Consider the following 20,869-nt stretch of genomic DNA (forward strand, 5'->3'; position numbering starts at 1 on the left):
CAGACTGTCCATAAATTTATTAGGAAGGGTGCAAGGGAACAGAATTGGAGTTTGTGTTACTGAGCTTCGTTCTCTTACCTTTTCATTTTGCAAAAGACCACATTCTCTATAAACAAAAGAATATGTTGACAGTTTTAGGCAGGAAGATAGGAGTTTTCATGTATATAGTTGCCTAACCTCCATGCTGAAGTCATGTTTAACCATAACGTTAGCCTTAATTAATCTTGTCAATTAAAAGTTATATATTACAATATACTTTATCCCCAAGTTCATGCAAATAAAGTATTTTCATGCAGCATTAGTTTCATGCAAAAAGTGAACTAAGAATAAACCTCTTCTCATTAAAAGTACATGATCAAACTTGCTTTAATATCAGAACTGAAACAAGAGACCATAAAATATTAAGGCTTACCTTTAAAATAGCCACCATAAATTGATTCTCCACCTTTTCCATTACCTGCAAATAACAAGCTACATTAAACTATAATGAAAATTTAAAATATACTCATACATATAAAGTACTTTTTATATTTTGGTTTCAATTTGCTGAAGGAGATAACACCTTGTAATTATTGCAGATAATCAAAATTCTAACAAATCTCATCTTTAAAATATAAGTGTAATCCTATTACAATACTATTAAAAGAATTATCTCCACAACCCATTTATTTCAAACAGTAATCACACCAATAAAATTCTAGAATACAACTGAACAGTACGTTAGCATTTATTTATAAGGTAATTCACCAAGTAATTACATTATTAAAATTGCATAAAAACAAAATGTCTTAGCATTTTGCTTTTTCATACATTCTTGGTCTACAACATTCATTCACCCACCAACTATTCACTGACCACCTAAAATTTACATTATACTGTATGTGACAATATTTACAATTAGATATAATAATGATTACTTCAGAAATTGATAGACGAAGTTATTAGAGACATAACTTTTAGCTCTACCTTCACTGAAGTCCCCACCCTGAATCATAAAGTTTTTAACCACACGATGGAACGTAGAACCTTTATAACATAACTTCTTCCCAGTTGTTTTCCCAAGGCCTTTCTCCCCTGGGGGGAAAAAAAAAAATGAAGTTTAGCTACAAAAACATCCTTCCACGGAAAGTGCCATGCCATTAAACCCTGTCAAATCACTCCTGTGTGTTGGGCATTGTAAAAGATATAAGGGGTACACAGTGTGACAGCTTCACACACACACACACACACAAACCAAAATAAATATGTAAAGCAGCATATAAATGTTAAATTGTGTGGGAATCAGGGAATTGGTGTAAAGACTGTGTACACATGTGAGTATACCCAAGTATGCATTTTAAAAATAGATATAATTTGCTGTTTCTATTTTTAAGGTAACATTATAGATACTTTCCTTCCCATTTTTCTACTTTTAAAAAATATCAGCCCTGGCCAGGTAGCTCATTTAGTTAGAGTATCATCCCAACATGCCAAGGTCTCTGGTTCAATCTCCAGTCAGGGCATTACAGGAATCAACCAATGAATGCATGGATGGGTGGAGCAACAAATCTCAATCTCTCTTTCTCTCTCACTCAAATCAATCAATAAATTAAAAAATGTTTAAAAATATCAATCCAATTTTATATAATAAGGAATAACTTAACTATATTTTGCCCTTCTACCTTCTAATTCTAAATTTCTTGTGAAATCTTGAGTTTTAAATTTGCTCAGAGTACTGAAACTTCTGAAATTCCACCAAATCAGTTTTGAAATGCTATTATTTTATAAACTACACTGTATAGAGATTTCATTACACACAATAGTACTCTATTTTTCATTTTTGAGACCATTTATTCTTCTCTCTTCCCTTGAAAAAGTACTTCCATGATTTCATATTAGTGAAAATATTTTTATTTGCTAAAGTCATTTCACAGCCCATTCCTTTTTAAAAAATATATCTACCCTGTTCAGCAAGGAAAAACTGTAAGCCATGACTTCTCATTAGAGCAATTTAATGATTCATTTACCTGAGCATAGGCAAAGGAAGTTTTTGCATGTTTTTGGACATATGTCTGAGAAGAGCTGAAACATAATGCGACCAACTGAAATAAAACACATAAGAAAAAAGGTAAGCAAATTGATTACCGTATACCACATTTTATATGGGAGGAATCAAACAGACACATAAAATTAACAAACTGGAAAGTCTATTTTAGTAATTCATTTTAATTTTTAAAATTAACAGGTACTATAAACACATTTTAAATTTGGCTACAGACAAGAAAAAGCCAAGACTAGCCTATGTTATGTTGTAATCCTGATGTGACCACTAGGTGGCAGGAATAAATTCAGCAAGTACCCAGAATCTGAATAAAATCAAACATCATCTTTCAGTAATATTATTGTTCCTATTTCTCAGAAACAGCTGGAATTGTAGGTGCAATGGTGAGAAAGGAGACATACATTATGGACATCAAAGTTATGGTAGTTATAAAAATGAGCACTGATTGGAAAAAATATTGTAGATGATACAATACAAAAGACAAAGAATATCACATATACAATTACAAGGGATGAGGATAAGAACAAAGGTAGGAACAGAACATATTGGGTAGGCAGAGAGTAAAATCTAAGAAGAAATTAAGCATTTCAACAAAATCAGGCCATTTACTCAAACATTATTTACTAACTAGAGGCCCGGTACACGAAATTCTTGCACTGGGGGGGAGGTCCCTCAACCTGGCCTGCGCCCTCTCGCAGTCCAGGAGCCCTTGGGGGATGTCCAACTGATGGCTTAGGCCTGCTCCCACGGTCAGTGCGCGTCCGGTTGTTCTGCTGTTCAGTCAATTTGCATATTAGCCTGTTATTATATAGGATATCCTCCCCATGCACCAGGATGTCCAACATGACATAGGCTGGAAATGACAGGTGCACATTGCTATACAATGTGCTGAGCCATCAGTGGTATGAACAAAGTACACTTATATCCACCCTGTGCCTGGGAGTGTGAGGGCAGGGCAAAAGGAACCATGTCTGTTTTACTCACCTCTGTCCCCACTGATTTTGTATAGTGCCTGGTACAGAATTAATATTTGAATAATCCTATATAATAAAAGCCTAATATGCTAAGTGTCCTGTTGTCTGGTTGGCCGTTCAACCAATCAAAGCGTGATATGCTAAGGCAGCTCAACCACTTGCTATGACATGCACTGACCACCAGGGGGAGACGCTCTGACCAGTACGTTAGCTTGCTGCTGGGGTCTGGCTGATCGGGATGGAGCGAGACGGGCCAGACATGCCCTGGAGCCCTCTTGCATCCCACGCAGGAGCTGCCCCCTGGTAGTCAGTGCACTCCCACAGGGGAAGCACCACTTAGCCAGAAGGCAGGCTCACGAATGGCGAGTGCAGCGGCGGTGGCGGGAGCCTCTCCTGCCTTGGCTGCAGGTGGGCAGTAAGGAGCGAGGGGTCCTGGACTTTGAGAGCCCTAGACTGTGAGAGGAATGTCTGACTGCTGGCTTAGGCCCGATTCCCAGGGGGGGATCAGGCGTAAGTCGGCAGGTGGACATCCCCCAAGGGGTCCCAGACTCCGAAAGGGCACAGGCCGAGCTGCGGGACCTCCCCCGCCGCGCCGTGCATGATTTTCGTGCACCAGGCCTCTAATGATGACAATAAAACCCTTGAAACAAAATTATTCTATGGTAGAGAATAAGATATAAATGAAGGAATGCCTAAATATACAGATCAAAAGTATTCACTATGTCCCAATCAATGCATACAGTCCTATGCGCGAAACACCGTCAAGACTTAGTTTAATAAAATCTCTTTATTTTCAGAGATATAAGTCCTTCTAGAATCCAGGCAGTAGAATTATGTTACTTACAAAGAAAAAGCGACCACAGTATAAATAAAGCCAACAAGAGAGGGTTGAATTGGTAAGAGAAGGGACATTTCTCATATTGACTTTGCTCAAGTAGATAAAAGAGGAAATATGGGTTTAGGAAAACTTAAACATGTAATCACCTGTAGAATTTAAAACATATTAACTGTCTTTCAAATTACTGTGGTAGAGTAACTCACGTAAAAGGAAGTAGTAAGATAATATAAATAAGATATAAACTAAGGTAAGAGAAGACCAAAACATCTTTATACTTATTTAGGCACCTAAAACTTTTTCATAACATGTCATTCAATACCCAAGTAAAGGTATCCTGAAGATAGTACAATTAAAAACTCAAAAGAGAATGTATTTATTGGCTCATGTAGTTAGCTGACAAGGATATTGGCACAGATCAGAGAATTGAAGAACTGTAAGAAACAGGATGTTGGGGAATGGGGCCAGATCTTGGAGCTGCCAAGTTTCACAAGGCAAAAGATATTGAATACCATCACTTTCTTTGTCCCAATCAATGCATACAGTCCTAAATATTTCCATTAATGCATAAGACCAAAAGTAAATTAATCACTCAACTCAGGAAGAAAAAAAGCAATAAACCCAAGAAAAATATAAAGAAGGTTTTCATGAAAGTACAAGCAGAAATCAATGAAGTAAGAAACAGAAATATATCAGACTTGATAAATAAATCCCAAAGCTGGCTCTTTTGGAGGAAAAAGAAAATAATATTTAGAAAGAAGAATTATAAGAAAGCATGGGTTGCAACTCCATGCCAATACAGTCTGAAAAAAACCAAACAGACCCGCCCTAGCCGGTTTGGCTCGGTGGATAGAGCGTCGACCTGCGAACTGAAGGGTCCCAGGCTCAATTCTGGTCAGGGGCATGTACCTTGGTTGCGGGCACATCCCCAGTGGGGAGTGTGCAGGAGGCAGCTGATCGATGTTTCTCTCTCATCGATGTTTCTAACTATCTCTCCCCCTTCCTCTCTGAAAAATACCAATAAATTAGAAAGAAGAAAAAAAAAACAGACACAAGAAAGAAATTAAAATGCTGTTTAGTACCTATCCAAAAGAATGCTATTAAATAACTCTTCAGATATGGGTAAATTACTTTTAATCTTGAAGTAACATTAAAGTATAATGTCATCAACTATTTCAACACAGAAAAAGGTGAAAAGCTTAAAAAATTTTATGAAGCAAATTGAAACCAAAGCCTGAGGATGATATAAAACAAATTAAAAACCCTGTATGTCAATCCCATTTTTTAAAAGCTACTACTAAAATATTAGGAAATTTATTAATATAATTTACTGAAATGAAGGAAAAACTCTCTAAACTTCCAGCGACAGAAACAAAAAAAAGCATTTAATGAAATTCCATATTCATCCCTTAACATAAACACAAACATTTTCAGTACCCTTCAAATCAATAGCCAGCATTATGTTTAATGGCAGAACACCAATAGAGCATTAATCCTACTAATGTAAGGAACAAGGCAAAAGTGCTTGCTAGCATCACTATTATTTAATGCTGTTCTAGACATTCTAACCAATGCAGTGGACAAGAGAATCTGAGAGGTGTGTATGGTCAATAAAAAGAGCAATTTATCATTATTTGACAGACATACTACAAATAGGAAACCTAAGAGAACCAAAACATGATTGAAATTTTTATAATGAACATGTACCATTTTTACTAACAGAAAAACAATGCTTTCATTTTCAGCTTAAAATGAACCAAACAGATGCAGCACGAGTCCATATCACACAGTTTAGAACTTTACTGATTATAATATTCCTTTCTTTCCCTGATGTGTTATTCAAAACAGTGGCAGTCTCCATTCTCAATTTTCCATGTTTAAACAATTATTTTTAAATTGGTAGTTTGAAATTCAGAAAGCATTTTTTTCTTTTAAAAAATGTTTTTATTGATATTTAAAGAGGAAGGGGAAGGGACAGATAGAAACATCGATGAGAGAGAAACATCATCGATGGGCTGCCTCCTGCACGCCCCCCACTGAGGATCAAGCCCGCAACCTGGGCATGTGCTGTGACTGAAAATTGAACAGGGACCTCCTCGTTCATAGGCTGATGCTCAACCATTGAGCAACACTAGCTGGGCCAGAAAGCATTTCCTAACAGAAACGAGGTTATAAATGATGACTAACTTTTGAGGACAGCCAAAAAAGCTGCCTGATCCACAATACGAATGTAATTAAGCAAATAACTAATAGTATTAGCCTAAATTCTAGAAAGGAAGAAGTAAAAAAGAGTTTTTCATCCCTTCCCATACACAATCATAGTAGAAGATACACTTAGGAAATGAGTTTTGGGGTTCTTAAGAATTTCCCACTGTCATATAGATCTATCCTATTTCCTATCTGATGTGCTCTACTCTCCAATCAACAAGTATCCTAATGCTACTATTCAGCACTCCCCTCAAACCTGACCTACTCTTGCCCTAGCTGGTTTGGCTCAGTGGATAGAGCATTGGGTCTGTGGACTGAAGGGTCCCAGCTTCAACTCTGGTCAAGGGCACATGCCTGGGTTGCAGGCTCGATCCCCAGTGTGGGGAGTGCAGGAGGCAGCCAATCAATGATTCTCTCATTATTAATGTTTCTATCTTTCTCTCCCTCTCCCTTCCTCTCTGAAATCAATAAAAAAAAATTAAAAAACAAAACAAAACAAAAACCTGACCTACTCTTCAAGGAACCATAATATTAAACCCTAGGTCAGCCATGGGCAAACTACGGCCTGCGGGCCGGATCCAGCTGTTCTATCCGGTTCTCTTGCTCTCCCCTCCGTTCCTTTACTTTGAATTTATATTAGTTCACACAAACACTCCCATCCATGCTTTTGTTCCGGCCCTCCAGTCCAGTTTAAGAACCCATTGTGGCCCTCGAGTCAAAAAGTTTGCCCACCCCTGCTAGGTTTTGCACAACTGCCGTGGTATAATGGATAAGAGAGAAAAACAGGCTAGAGCTCTGGCCTTGACAATTACTAGCTATGTGATCTTGGATGAGACAATCACTCCCTCTGAGCGTCTCCTCTTCTGTTGAAATCTTACATCACAATGCTGTGTGGTTTAATACACCTTGCAAACATATGGCATATTAACAGAGCCAAGATTATTAGCCTGGTCTCAAACATATTTAGCTATTACTGATGTGACTTATCAAAGGCCACCTATGTGGAAATGAAACAGGCAGAACCAGAGCCCAATATTCTGTGTCCTCATCCAGTGTCCTGTCCAATATACTCAACTGCTTCCCAGGTTCTAACATTACAGACTTTCCCTTGCCCCAAACACAACTCCCAGAGTTCTCTCATCAAGCAATTAAGAAGCAGCCTTGCTGCATGACTTCAGGTCACATGTGAAAAAGAACCTTTCCAAAGGTGACGGCATTCTCAAAAAGAGGATCCTTACTTCAATGCAACAGAACTGCATTTGTATATAACAGTAAAATGGAAACTTCCAGGCTCTCTGGGAAAGATGATTATTTGGGGTCAGAAGCTAGCTACCCTGGGATTATTCCTGCTTTTCAACCTCACTCTTTTACTGATTTTAGGAATCAGATTTCTAAAGAGCATCCATTTTTCAGGTAGTGATTATAGTTATGGAAGATAAGGAAGGTGGAGACAGAGCAGGGGTAGCAGTTTGCACTATGTAGTTTGGGCCATTTCCAAACTGCTAGGTTCACTGCAGTTTTGTGATGAAAAATTCCAGGGTCTTTTTTTCTATCACTTAATTTTATTTTCAATTACAGTTTACATTCAGTATTATTTTATAGTAGTTTCAGATACACAGCATAGTGTTTAGAAAATTACACATTTTACGAAGTGTACCCCTGGATATTTCCCACCTGGCACCATACATCGTTGTTACAGTATTAATGACTATACTCCCTATGCTGTACTTTACATCCCCATGACTATTTGTAACTACCAATCTGTACTTCTAAATCCTTTCTATTTTTTTGACCCCAAAATGTCAGGGTCTTTGCATTAACTATATTACCTAAAAAGATCCCTTCCTGCAGCTTAATTTAGTTTCATAACTCTCCCCTTTCCCCTTTCATATTAGGTTTCCAACCTGCGCACAGAAAATCTACCCTTCAAAGCGTCTCTATCACACATTACCTAATTAAGAATCAGGCATCAGCTCTGGCTGGTTCGGCTCAGTGGTTAGAGGATCAGCCTGTGGACCGAAGGTCACAGGTTTGATTCCCAGTCAAGGGCACGAGCTTCAGCTGCAGGCTCGATCCCTGTCAGGATGCAAATGGGAGGCAACCAATCGATGTTTCTCTTCACTCGCCCCCTTTCCTCTCCACTCTCTCAAAAAAAGTCAATGAAAAAATTTCTTCAGGTGGGACTAAAATAATCAGGCATCAGTGGTTTGTCCAAGTTTAAGGGTGGTAGCAGGAATTCAGGATTTCACTGCATGACAATCTATTTAAGACACAGTTTCTTGAAACACAATAGGACTAAAATCAGGCAATACCTGCAGCAAGGTTTACCTTACATAGTAAGACATTCACAGCTAGGGGTTTTGACTGCAATTTTTGAGATAATCTTGAAATCAATTTTAGATACCTTTGTCAGTTACCCACGTCTTGCCCTTTCCAGCCTGAGCTTTTTTCTGCCTATCTAAAAAAATCTTTTTAGTTCCCATCTGCTTTTTATTCCCAGTAAGGTATTTGCCAAACACATGACCAACTGTGTAAGTGCTTTGTCTACCAAGAATTCAGGCTGAACCATATACACTCTGGAAAGCTTTAGGACTCTCCAGAGCCAGAGATGTGCAAATCAGAACAGTAAGGAACCGTACTGGACAGCTAGTTCATACCACCAAGGTCATAATTCCCTCTGCAATACCAGCAAAGGTAGAAAAATAACAGAAAACCACAGGGACTCAAATGGGATAGGCGGTGGGAATCAAACAAGCAGCAGTCATCTTGTGTTAAAGACAGAAAAGGAGGCGAATCTCTGACTGTGTATGTCACTTAGTTTTGAGGCAGAGAAAGGGAAAAGAAAAGGAGGCGCTAAGATGTGAACTTCCTCTTGATAAAGCCCTTGTAAAAATCCCTGAGTTAGCCTTCAGGACCATTCAACTGGGCCTGTTGTTATTAATGGGATTCTCCAGGCCCGATTTCTACAAAAATAAAGGAAAAGGCAGGGGGATGTTTGGAGGGTGGGGGGACGGGAGGGGGGATCTCAAGCCCCTTTGCTTACAGAAACCTGAAATAAGCCTTTTTCCTAAAATGTGAACAGAAAAGCTTAATCTACAAAGGTCTGTCTCCATAATACCTTAATATGAAAGCCCCTCATTGATTCAGTGCCAGTGCTTGCGCTCATGCAATAAAGCAACTTTTAAAACAAATATCAGATACTGTGCTTTTCACAAATACAGTCTGCTCTATAGAAACATGATAGAATTTAAGGATGATTTTTTTCTTTAGGAGTATTAATAATAAAGGCACACTATTTTTTAAAAATATATATATTTTATTGATTTTTTACAGAGAGGAAGGGAGAGGGATAGAGAGTTAGAAACATCGATGACAGAGAAACATCGATCAGCTGCCTCCTGCACACCCCCTACTGGGGATGTGCCCACAACCAAGTTACATGCCCTTGACCGGAATCGAACCCGGGACCCTTGAGTCCACAGGTCGACGCTCTATCCACTGAGCCAAGCCAGTTAGGGCTAAAGGTATGCTATTAACTCTAAGGTATGTTATAAAGTCTAAACGTCACTGAGAAAATCCTATAATTGATCACACCTCACTTTGACCTCCTTTCCCAGCACTGTCATGAACATAATCCTTCTTGTGGTCTTTCAAATTACTATTAGGCCAGACAAGAATAACTCAGAATAGCAGTGCTGCTCAACTATCCTCCCCTCCCAAAGCACTAGTTCCCTATTTTGTTATCTGGCCCTAGCTGGTCTGGCTCAGTGGATAGAGCATTGGCCTGCAGAATGAGGGGTCACAGGTTCAATTCCAGTCAAGGGTACGTACCTCGGTTGCAGGCTCAATCCCAGCCCTTGTGGAGGCATGTGTGGGAGGCAACCAATAGATGTGTCTCTCTTACATTGATGTTTCTCTCTCTCTGATCTCCCCTTCCCTCCACTCTCTCTAAAAATAAATGGAAAAATACCATCAGGTGATGATTAAGAAAAACACACAAAACCCACAATCTAATCTGTAAGACAGGTAAATGTATTATTTAATTACTCTTCCCAACAACCTCATTATATACTATTACACCACAGTCCTATATAATTTATGAGTATAGTAATAATTAAATAGTGCAGACCATTGCATACAGTCACTCTATTCATGCATGAATTTATGATCCAGGGTGAGCTTGACATGGGAGACACATTTTTCCTGTTCCCTCAGTACAAATCTGGTCCCTCACCCTCTCAAACTATGAGCTATCTTGAGTGTGAGTTTAAAGTTTAAAGGATAGTTTTGAATATAAGCAAACTTCGCCATACTGCTATCTTTAGAACCACATTTACAAAGAGGTCAAGTGGCTTGCCTAAGGTCACAAGTAGTACTGAAACATTTGTCTGCCTCTTCACTTAAAACAAATGTCTTGGTATCACTTACAAATACTTTACAATGCTTACTAAGGACACATTTTCAATTCAGTTTTGTTGAGTTCATGTGAATCTTAAGCAGTCAAGTAAAAGTACCCATTTCAACTATATCCCCATTTTTATCCATTTTTGATAAATTGCCAGGGTTTTATGATATTGCTCTGAGGCCCACATAAAGAAAAATTCCAAAGTCAAGCATTCCTTTAAAGTAACACCCTGGTTATCACTTTCAAAACCAACTTTCAGTCTCTGACTATTACAAAATGAATAATGTTCTCAAACTTTTTGATCTCAGAACCAGGATAATCTGGTATTTCTTAAGGAAAAAGACAATCAAAAACAGCAACTTGATGACAGATGTTGGAATTATTAGACAAAGACTTTAAAGAAGGTATTACAACCATGCTCCACTAAGTAAGGACAAACACTTGCAAAAATTAATGGAAAACAGAAAGCTTCGAGCAAAACAAAAAATAAAATTTTAATGGAAAAATACAATAATGAAAAGTAAAGATTCACTGGGTGGGCTCACCAGCAAAATGGAGATGACAGGGGAAAAAGACAGTGAAGACCAATTAATAGAAATTATCCGATATGAAAACAGGGAGAAAAAAAGAGGGGGGGAAAATGAACAGAGCCTAAGGGGTCTGTAGGGTAATATCTAAAGATCTGATACTGTGTCATCAAAGCCCTAGAAAAAGAGGATAAAGAATATTGGAGCCCTGGCCGAGTGGCTCAGTTTATTGGAGCATTGTCTTGCACACCAAAAGGTTTGATTTTCAGTCAGGGCACATACCTAGATTATGGGTTCAATCCCCAGTCGGGGCATGTACAGTAGGCAACTGATCGATGTTTCTCTCTCACATTGATATATCTCTCTCTCTCTCTCTCTATCAGTTAAAAATAAAAATCCTCAGGTAAGGATTTTAAAAAGAGCATTGGAAAGAAAACATATTTGAAGAAATAACAGCTGAAAACTTACTAAATTTGGCAAAAGACAGACCCAGATTCAAGAAGATTGGCAAACACCAAAAGAGAATAAACAAAAAGAAATCCACACCCAAACACAATACAATCAAACTGCTGAAATCTAAAAACAAAGTATAAACCTTGAAAGCAAGATAAGAACACATTACATATGGGAGAACAACTACTCAAATAACTATGGATTTCCTATCAGAAACCATACAGACCAGAAGACAATGGAACATTTTTCAAGTGCTAAAAGAAAATAAGTATCAACCCAGAATTGTATTTCTAGTGAAAATATCTTTAAAAAATAAAGGCAGCCGAAACCGGTTTGGCTCAGTGGATAGAGCGTCGGCCTGCGGGCTGGAGGGTCCCGGGTTCGATTCCGGTCAGGGGCGTGTGCCTTGGTTGCGGGCACGTCCCCGGTGGGGGGTGTGCAGGAGGCGGCTGATCGATGTTTCTCTCTCATCGATGTTTCTAGCTCTCTATCCCTCTCCCTTCCTCTCTGTGAAATATCAATAAAATATATTAAAAAATAAAAAAATAAAGGCAAAATAACATTTTCATGTGAAGGAAAACAGAATTTGCTGTCAGAAGACCTGCTCTAAAAAATGCTTAAAATATTCTTTAGACAGAAGGGAAATAATACTAGAGGAAACTATAAGGATGAACAAATAGCAACAGAAATGACAAATATGTGGGTAAATAAAAGTAGTTTTTGCCACCCTAGCTGGTCTGGCTCAATGGACAGAGCATCGGCCTGTGGATTCAAGGGTTCTGGGTTCAATCCTGGTCAAGGGCATATGCTTGGGTTGTGGGCTCGATCCCCAGTAGGGGGTGTGCAGGAGGCAGTCAATCAGTGGTTCTCTCTCATCACTGATGTTTCTAACTTTCTATCCCTCTCCCTTCCTCTCCGAAATCAATAAAAATACATTTAAAAAATACCTATCTTTTTGCTACCTACAATATGCCCACTTTAAATATAATAATACTAGAGGCCTGGTGCACAGATTCATGCACCGGTGGGGTCCCTTGACCTGGCCTGCGCCCTCTTGCAATCTGAGATCCCTCGGGGGATATCGGACTGCTGATCTCGGCCTGATCCCCACAGGCCAGGCCAAGGGTCCCCACTAGTGCACGAATCCGTGCAGCAGGCCTCTGGTATGCATATACGATCTTTGATTAATCTCTTCCTGCCCTCTCCCCTCCTACCTTTCCTCTACGATTCATCAGTCTGTTACATGTTTTCATGCCTGTGCATTGAGCGTCTGCCCCCTGGTGGTCAGTGCGTGTTACAGCTACTGGTCAAACAGTCAAACAGTCGCTTAGGCTTTTATATATAAAGACTAGAGCCGTGGTCGGCAAACTGCGGCTTGCGAGCCACATGCAGCTCTTCGGCCCCTTGACTGTGGCTCCTCCAAAAAATACCACGGCCTGGGCAAGTCTATTTTGAAGAAGTGGCGTTAGAAGAAGTTAAGTTTAAAAAATTTGGCTCTCAAAAGAAATTTCAATCGTTGTACTGTTGATGTTTGGCTCTGTTGACTAATGAGTTTGCCGACCACTGGACTAGAGGCCCGGTACACAAATTCATGCACAGGTGGGGGTCCTTCAGCCTGGCCAGCGATTGGGGCTGATCGGGGCCAGCTGGCCAGAGGGAGGAACCGTGGGAGGTTGGCTGTGGGAGCACACTGACCACCAGGGGGCAGCTCCTGCGTTGAGCATCTGCCCCCTGGTGGTCAGTGCATGTCATAGCAACTGGCCATAATGGTTGCTTAGGCTTTTACATATACATACATACACACACACACACACATATATATATACATATATATATATGTGTGTATGTGTGTGTATATATATATATATATATATATATGTATATATATATATAGACAAGAGGCCCGATGCACAAAATTCGTGCATGAGTATGGACCCTAGGACTGGCCGGCGATCAGGGCCAATCTGTGGGGTGACTGGCAGGGTGATCGGGGGGCCCCCGCTGGCACCTGCCCTGGCTGGCCTGGGGCCTGTGGGTAGCTCCTACGTTAAGCATCTGCCCCCTGGTGGTCAGTGTGCGTCATAGCGACCGGTCGTTCTGCATATTAGGCTTTTATTATATAGGATAAGTAGAATAAGCAGACAAAAAATCTGCCAGGATACAGAAGAATTTAACAATACTCTTAGCCAACTGGATTTAACTGATATTTATAGACCACTCTACACAAAAACAGCAGAATACACATTCTTTTCAAGTACAAATGGGAAATTCACCAAAACAGAACATAAATCCATAATAAATTTAAAAGAACTTAGATCATACTAAGTATGTTCTCTGATCATAATGGAATTGAATTATAAAGTCATTAACAAAGACAACTGCAAAATATTCAAGTACTTGGAAATTAAAACACTTCTAAATCAAATAAAATATTTTGAATTGAAATAAAAACAATATATCAAAATTTGTGGGGTGTACAAAATATCTGGGGTCCATACAGAGGGAAATTTATAGCATTAAACGCCTACACTAGAATATAAAGGTCTCAAGTCAACAATCCAAGTTTCCACTTTAAGTAACTAGAAATAGAGCAAAATAAAGTCAAAGCAAGCAGTAGAAAGGAATAAAGAGTAGAAATCAATGAAATTAAAAACAGAAAAAAAAGAGGTACGGTGGGGAAATCAATGAAACCAAAATCTGGTTCTTTGAAATGATAATAAAATTGAAAAACCTCTAGTCAAATGAAACAAGGAAAAAGACAAAAGGCACAAATGATCAATATCAGTAATGAAGGAGGATATATCACTACAGATCCCACAGACATTCAATTAAGGGACTACAAAAGGCACAAATTATCATTATCAGTAATGAAGGAGGATATATCACTACAGATCCCACAGACATTCAATTAAGGGACTATGTCAAACAACTCTATGCCCACAAAGATAAAATGGACCAACTTCTTAAAAAACACAAACTACCAAAACTCACTCAAGAATAACATGAAAAGTTCCTTAACTATTAAAGGAATAAAAATCTTAGTTTAAAACCTTATGAAAAACATTTCTAAGGAACAGTACTAGAATTATTTTAAATAGGAACCACCTTATTGGGATTCAGAGAGGAAAAACTCATGTAAAAAGCCTTTTCCACTCACCCGATGGGAGTGGCTCTGGTTTAGTGACAACCTACGAACCAGGAGGTCATCCCAGTTAGGGCACATGCCAGGGTTGTGGGCTCAATCCCCAGTGGGGGGCGTGCAGGAGGCAGCCAATCAATGATTCTCTCTCATCACTGATGTATCTATCTCTCTCTCCCTCTCCCTTCTTCTCTGAAATCAATAAAAAAGTATATTTTTTTTAAAAAAGACTTTTCCTCTTTTGATATACACTTGCATTCACCTGCTGGCTTTATGATTTAAAATTCTAACTTGATTGCTATAAAATATACACATTTCCATTGATAGCAATAAAAAAGCAAACTGTGTAGTATTCAACTCAATTTTTATTGGCAATCAACCTCCCTCTCCCCCTCTCCTTCACCCTCTTTCTCCTTCTCTCCTTCCCCTCTCCCTCTCCCGGCCCCTCTAATAAAAAAAAAAAAAACCTTTTATGAATACTTCTTGATCTCATTGAAGTGAACACTATGGCCACTCTTCAAGGATCTTTACGTAAAGTCTATCAAAGATATTACTTTGCACTTCTATGAAGTGAATTATTAACTATACAAGAAGTCAAGAGTTTTACTTGAATAAGTACTCAGAGACAAATATACTAATGGTTAAATCCCACAAAGCAGAATCCCTCAAACAACTAAAGTGATCCTTAAAAGCTGTGCAAAAATCAAGTATCTACTATTTAGATAATTTACTGAATTGCAAGTGCTAGATAAGTATTACATGAGATTGAACCAGATGAAACTGCAGATTACCTATGATTTCAACCTAGAACAATGTAAGCATTCCGTTTTATATATAATTCAGTCTTCTCAAGGGTGCTACTCACTTCTACCAGGATGGTATTATAATGAATTAGCTTGGATGTTGGAGACTGAAGTTCATTCAACATTTACCAAATATATTCCAGAGATTTTTCATGACAAAGGTTATTTACAAATCTAGGATATAAACATGTACCAGGAAAGGAGTACTTTACATGACTCCAGAACCTTTATTTCTATTTTTCAGTATTCTATTTTTAATTCTTTATAAAAACGTAAGTTCTATTATCTGACGCTTTGATTCACTACAGAATAAGGATTAAGATCCATCAAGACTCAAGCTAATAAGAGAGAATATAACAAAATTTCTAAGATAACATCATTCCTTTGCTCAAATTCCTTCAGTAATTTTTTATCTGAGTCAAAATCCTTACTATGGCCTATAGCCAGTTCTGCTACTCTCTGTCCTCCCCTACACCAGCTACCCTGAACTTCTCGAGGTTCCTTAAACAGGCAAGTACTTTAAATTCCCTCCTCAGGACCTTTGCATTAACTGTCCCTCTACCAGGAATGTTCTTCACAAAGATGTCCTCTCCTTCAGATGTCTGCTTAAATGTCATCTCCTCAAAATGGCCTTTTCTGACCAACTTATTAAAATAGGACCCCTGCGATACAAGCCACTGAATTTTTTTCCTGCTCTATTGTCTGTCTTCCCCCAACAGAACAGAAACTACAAGGAAGAGAGGCCTTTGTTTTATTCATTGCTATATCCCCACAGAGGCTCTCGGGAATCCACTGAACAAGAAAGAGGGGTGCACAAAGACTGCATATATGCCTTCCATTAAAAGTTCTGTTACACGCCGAAACCGGTTTGCAGTGGATAGAGCCTCGGCCTGCGGACTCAAGGGTCCCGGGTTCGATTCCGGTCAAGGGCATGTACCTTGGTTGCGGGCACATCCCCAGTGGGAGGTGTGCAGGAGGCAGCTGATCGATGTTTCTCTCTCATCCATGTTTCTAACTCTCTATCCCTCTCCCTTCCTCTCTGTAAAATACCAATAAAATATATTTTTTTTAAAAAAAGAGAGAATAAAAAAAAAAAAAAAGTTCTGTTACACATACTAAAAAAAAAAAAAAGCCAAGAAAACAGGTTTTAAACACTGCACACTCTGCTGCTACGAATGAAACAACCACCCGTTAGAAGAAAATACTTTATTTTCAACGAAATATGCAGACAAAAACATTAATGCACGCTGCAAGTCTGCTGGTACAGAATGCTTTGGTTTACCCCAGAGAACTTTCCCAGGCCATTTCCCCATGAACCAGAAATTCTGGCTAAAGATACTTAAGGAATAATAGAGGCCAGCTAACCTATTCATGGCATTCAAGTATTGGGAAATACAAAATATAGGAGTCCAGACATCACAGTTCACAGCAAGATAACTGAAATCGGAACTGGAAGTGTTTGCCACCTAGGAACAGATAAAAAGTCCTAAAAGGATTGCACCCCTTTTCTTGGCGCCAGGCATGAATACACAGTCTGGGGGTGCAAACGGACATGGAGTTTGGGAGGGTGGGGGTGGGGGGCCGAGGCCTGGACTACGAGGAGTGGGAGTGGTGTACCGGAGCCACCCTCCTCCCAAGACTTGGGCGCAGAAGAAACCGAATGTTGTTGACTGCCTACCCGCTCCCAAAAAGGCTCGGGGAGAGTTGATGAGGGTAGACCCCTCCCCTTCCCCGAGATAAGCCCGGGCCCCAGCAGACCTCCCCAGTGTCCGGCTCACCCGGCTCCCGGTTGATCTCGATGTCAAAGTGGCACTGCGGCCGGTCCTGCGCCCCCATCGCTACCGAGGCGGCGGAAAGAGCTAGGAGAGAGAGGGGGAAAAGCGGTCAGGTCCGGACAGGTCGGGAGCCGGGGCGGGGGCGGAGCCCGAGCCACGGTCGCCCCGCGCCAGCCTGTCGCGACAGGGCGAGAGGGTGAGACGGAGCCCCCTCCCGCCCCAGGCCTCCTAGCTCCCACATGGCACGCACACTCAAGCGGGCAAGCTCTTCACCTGGCTGGCCTCCAGCCTGAGCAGCTCCCCGTGCACAGAGGAGAAAGCGCGGTCACAGCGGCCGAAACCCAACGCCGATAACGGACCACCACCCCCTTCCCCCAGCCCGGCCTCCCAGTGCCACGCTAAACCCCGCGAGAGTCTGAACAAATACCGCGAGAGCACAGTCTCGGAGAGGGTCTTTACCGGAAAGGAAGCGCACGTGGGCGTGTCTGGGAGCTCTGGCGAAGCCTCCAGTCTGGCGCTCCTATTATTGAGCTGGTCCTTTTTTTTTGTTCCGCCCCTTTTCTCTTTACTGGAATCAGTCGTCCAATCTGGGAGCCCTGGACACGCCTGCGCTCTCACTTCCTCTCGTTCCTTGTTAAGGGCTGTGAGCTTCCACGCATCACCGGATATCGCGAGGCTTTGCTGTTGACAGCCTCGAGCCAGTTGTGTGAATTAACTCCTTGAGGTTTAAGCCCACAGAGCTTTTATAGCCTGTTTTCTTTTTTTGCATCGTATCCTCTGTAATACACAATTCAGCCTCAAGCAGGGATCCCTGCTCCAACCTCACCCCAAAGTAACTTTTACGTTTTTATAACTTAGGGAAGGGAGAAAAGGGGTGAAGGAGAGAAAAGGAATCCCGTGAGAAGGTACAGACACAATTCTAACTTATTTGCTTATACTATTTAAAAAAAATTGTAAATATATTTTACTGATTTCAGAGAGGAAGAGGGAGATGGAAACAACAATGATGAGAGAGAACCATTGATCTGCTGCCTCCTGCATGCCCCACACTGGAGGATGGAGCCATGTCCTAACTGGGAATCGAACCAGCAACCCCTTGGTTCATGGGAATGATGCTCAATCAACTGAGCCACACCAACAGGGCAAGGCTGCTGTCTGTCTTCCTTTTTCCCTTTATTTTAAATATATTTTTATTGATTTCAGAGAGGAAGGGAGAGGAAGAGAGAGATAGGAACATCAATGATGAGAAAGAATCTTTGATCGGCTAAGGCTACTGTCTTTAGAAAGACCTGCTTACAAGGTTGGCCTTTGAGTGGAATCTGAGAACTTGAATGGTAATCAATTTCCTACAATTATAGAAAATGTTCATTATATGATAAAAATGTCTCACTATGCCTAAACTATTTGTGTAAACACTATGATTTTTGCTGAACACCTGCTTTCTTTTTGGGAATCTGGAATTTAGGTATGTGTTAGGCAGAAGATGCATATGTGACTAGCCTCTAATAAAATATTTTGTGTATTGCCCCACCAGTGTGGCTCAGTGGCTGAGGGTTGACCTATGAACCAGGAAGTCAGGGTTCGATTCCCGGTCAGGGCACATGCCCAGGTTGTGAGTTTGATCCCTAGTGTGGGGCGTTCAGGAGGCAGCTGATCAATGATTCTCATCATTGATGTTTCTCTCTCTCTCTGAAATCAATAAAAATATGTTTTAAAATTTTTGGGTACTGACTATGTAATGAACTTTCCTGGTAGACATTTCTCACTTGTCACACAGTTCATCCCTGATTGAAGTAAGCTTGTCCTGTGTCACTCCACTGGGAGGGAAGTTGAAACTTGGTTTCCTGTGGGCTTTGCCCTATGTGTCTTTTCCCATTGCTGAGTTAGCTTTGAATTATTTTGGTAGTAAACGGTAGTTGTGGTTTATATGCTGTGTCCTGTGAGTCTTCCTAACAAACCATCAAACGGGAGGGAATCTTGGGACCCATGATGCAGAAACAAATATTACCAAAACTTGATAACAATCTACTAGTATATATTGAAAATTTGGAAACACATGTTTTGAAATCCTAGATTTTTAGTGTGGAAAATTAGTAGACCATTTCATGGGGTCAATAAAAATGAATACATTGCTAAAATAACATCCTCATTGTATTCATCAAGATCAGACTGGCTTTCTCCAGGTGGAACTTGGCCATGGCATCTTCAAGCATACATCTTTATAGTCTGGCAATCTGAAGGGAAAGCATTTTTCCTGCCCGTACCAGTGAGGAAAAATCCCAGGGACATTTCTGGTTGGCTTGATGAGGTTCATATCCCATCTCCCGATGGCCACGGCAATGGGTAGATATCATGATTGATCAGCTTAGGGTAAAGCTAGTAACCACGAGAAAGGAACAGGATGTGGCAGCACAGAGTTCGCCACTAGGGCAATGGCTTCAAACTAAGAAGTCACCATAATTGTGGATACAGGGCCCATCTTTTAGCCTTTTAGGTAAGTGGCTTTTTTGCCACTAACTTGTTTGAAAGCATGGCTTTGTTTTCATAAATGTCTGCTGCTTCATTCTCTCTAGGGGGCAGTTTGAATCTCATCAAATTCATATGAAAAACCCACTACAACAAACACTTCCTGTAGATAGGATCCTAACTCATTTTATGTTGATCCTACTGGTTTCATTCTCTAAATTCTGCTTTGAGTCTTTGGCTCTCACACTAGTTTTTGCAAGTAGATTGGGTTTTGGTAAAAAAATGTTATCTGTCCTGGTGCTGATAGAAGCTCTATTTGCTGAGCTTCTGGATCTACTTACCAGGAGTAAGTCATGAGACAACTGGTATGTTGGTTGTTTCCCTCAGGAGACTCTGAAACAATGATTCGAGTGCAAGTTGCTTACTTACGAAGTGATCCCAGGAAACTCCATTTGGGGAGTGGCGAAGTGAAACAAGGAAGGTAGCCAATTAAGTATCTGCTATTAAGCCAGCTACCACAGCATGTGATTGGAGTTTAATCCTGCTGGGGAACTCTAGACATCAATATTGAAGAAGCATCTCAGGATAGTTTAAAAAAAAAAAAAAATATATATATATATATATATATTGTATTGATTTCAGAGAGGAAGGGAGAGGGATAGAAACATCAATGATGAGAATCATTGATTGCCTGCCTCCTACACGCCCCCCATTGGGCATGTGCCCACAACCTGGGCATGTGCCCTTGACTGGAATCGAACCCGGGACCCTTCAGTCCGCAGGCCGATGCTCTATCCACTAAGCCAGTGGTTGGCAAACCTTGGCTCACGAGCCACATGCGGCTCTTTGGCCCCTTGAGTGTGACTCTTCCACAAAATACCACGGCCTGGGCGAGTCTATTTTGAAGAAGTGGCGTTAGAAGAAGTTTAAGTTTAAAAAATTTGGCTCTCAAAAGAAATTTCAATCGTTGTACTGTTGATATTTGGCTCTGTTGACTAATGAGTTCGCCGACCACTGCACTAAGCCAAAACGGCTCTCAGGATTGTTCTTACGGCGGTAAAGGGGCTGGCATATTAATACTCCACCTCCTGAGAGTCATTAGTTGAGACCTGTTCCCAGGGTGATAACCCCAGATTCTTCTGGTCTGTTATACCTGGGAAAAGCAGACTTCTGGTTTTAGGAAAAAGTCCTCAGGAATAGAGATGCAGATGTAGACTGTCAGGAGTCAGTTGGAAGACAAAAG

General features: G+C 40.4%; 1 protein-coding gene across 8 annotated transcripts in view; it reads right to left on the reverse strand.

Annotated features, from left to right (window-relative positions):
* The window catches only part of NKTR (natural killer cell triggering receptor), a 45,871-nt gene extending 28,188 nt beyond the window's left edge, over window positions 1-17,683 (reverse strand). For 4 of the 8 annotated variants that reach the window (XM_080674657.1, XM_080674656.1, XM_080674654.1 and 1 more), the window contains exons 1-5: window positions 17,434-17,590; window positions 17,164-17,244; window positions 2,007-2,081; window positions 967-1,074; window positions 413-457 (exon numbers count right to left, since the gene is read on the reverse strand). In XM_080674657.1, coding sequence (XP_080530783.1) covers window positions 413-457; window positions 967-1,074; window positions 2,007-2,081; window positions 17,164-17,221 — 286 coding nt within the window. In that variant the 5' untranslated portion in view covers window positions 17,222-17,244; window positions 17,434-17,590. Of the gene's footprint in view, window positions 1-78; window positions 107-412; window positions 458-966; window positions 1,075-2,006; window positions 2,082-17,163; window positions 17,245-17,433; window positions 17,591-17,619 lie in introns of those variants that run through there. The other 4 variants (XM_080674661.1, XM_080674662.1, XM_080674655.1 and 1 more) reach the window with 3 other exon arrangements.
* Between the last annotated feature and the right edge of the window lie 3,186 nt (window positions 17,684-20,869).

The sequence above is a fragment of the Plecotus auritus genome, assembly GCF_963455305.1.
Source record: "Plecotus auritus genome assembly, chromosome: 6".
NCBI classification, from domain to species: domain Eukaryota; kingdom Metazoa; phylum Chordata; class Mammalia; order Chiroptera; family Vespertilionidae; genus Plecotus; species Plecotus auritus.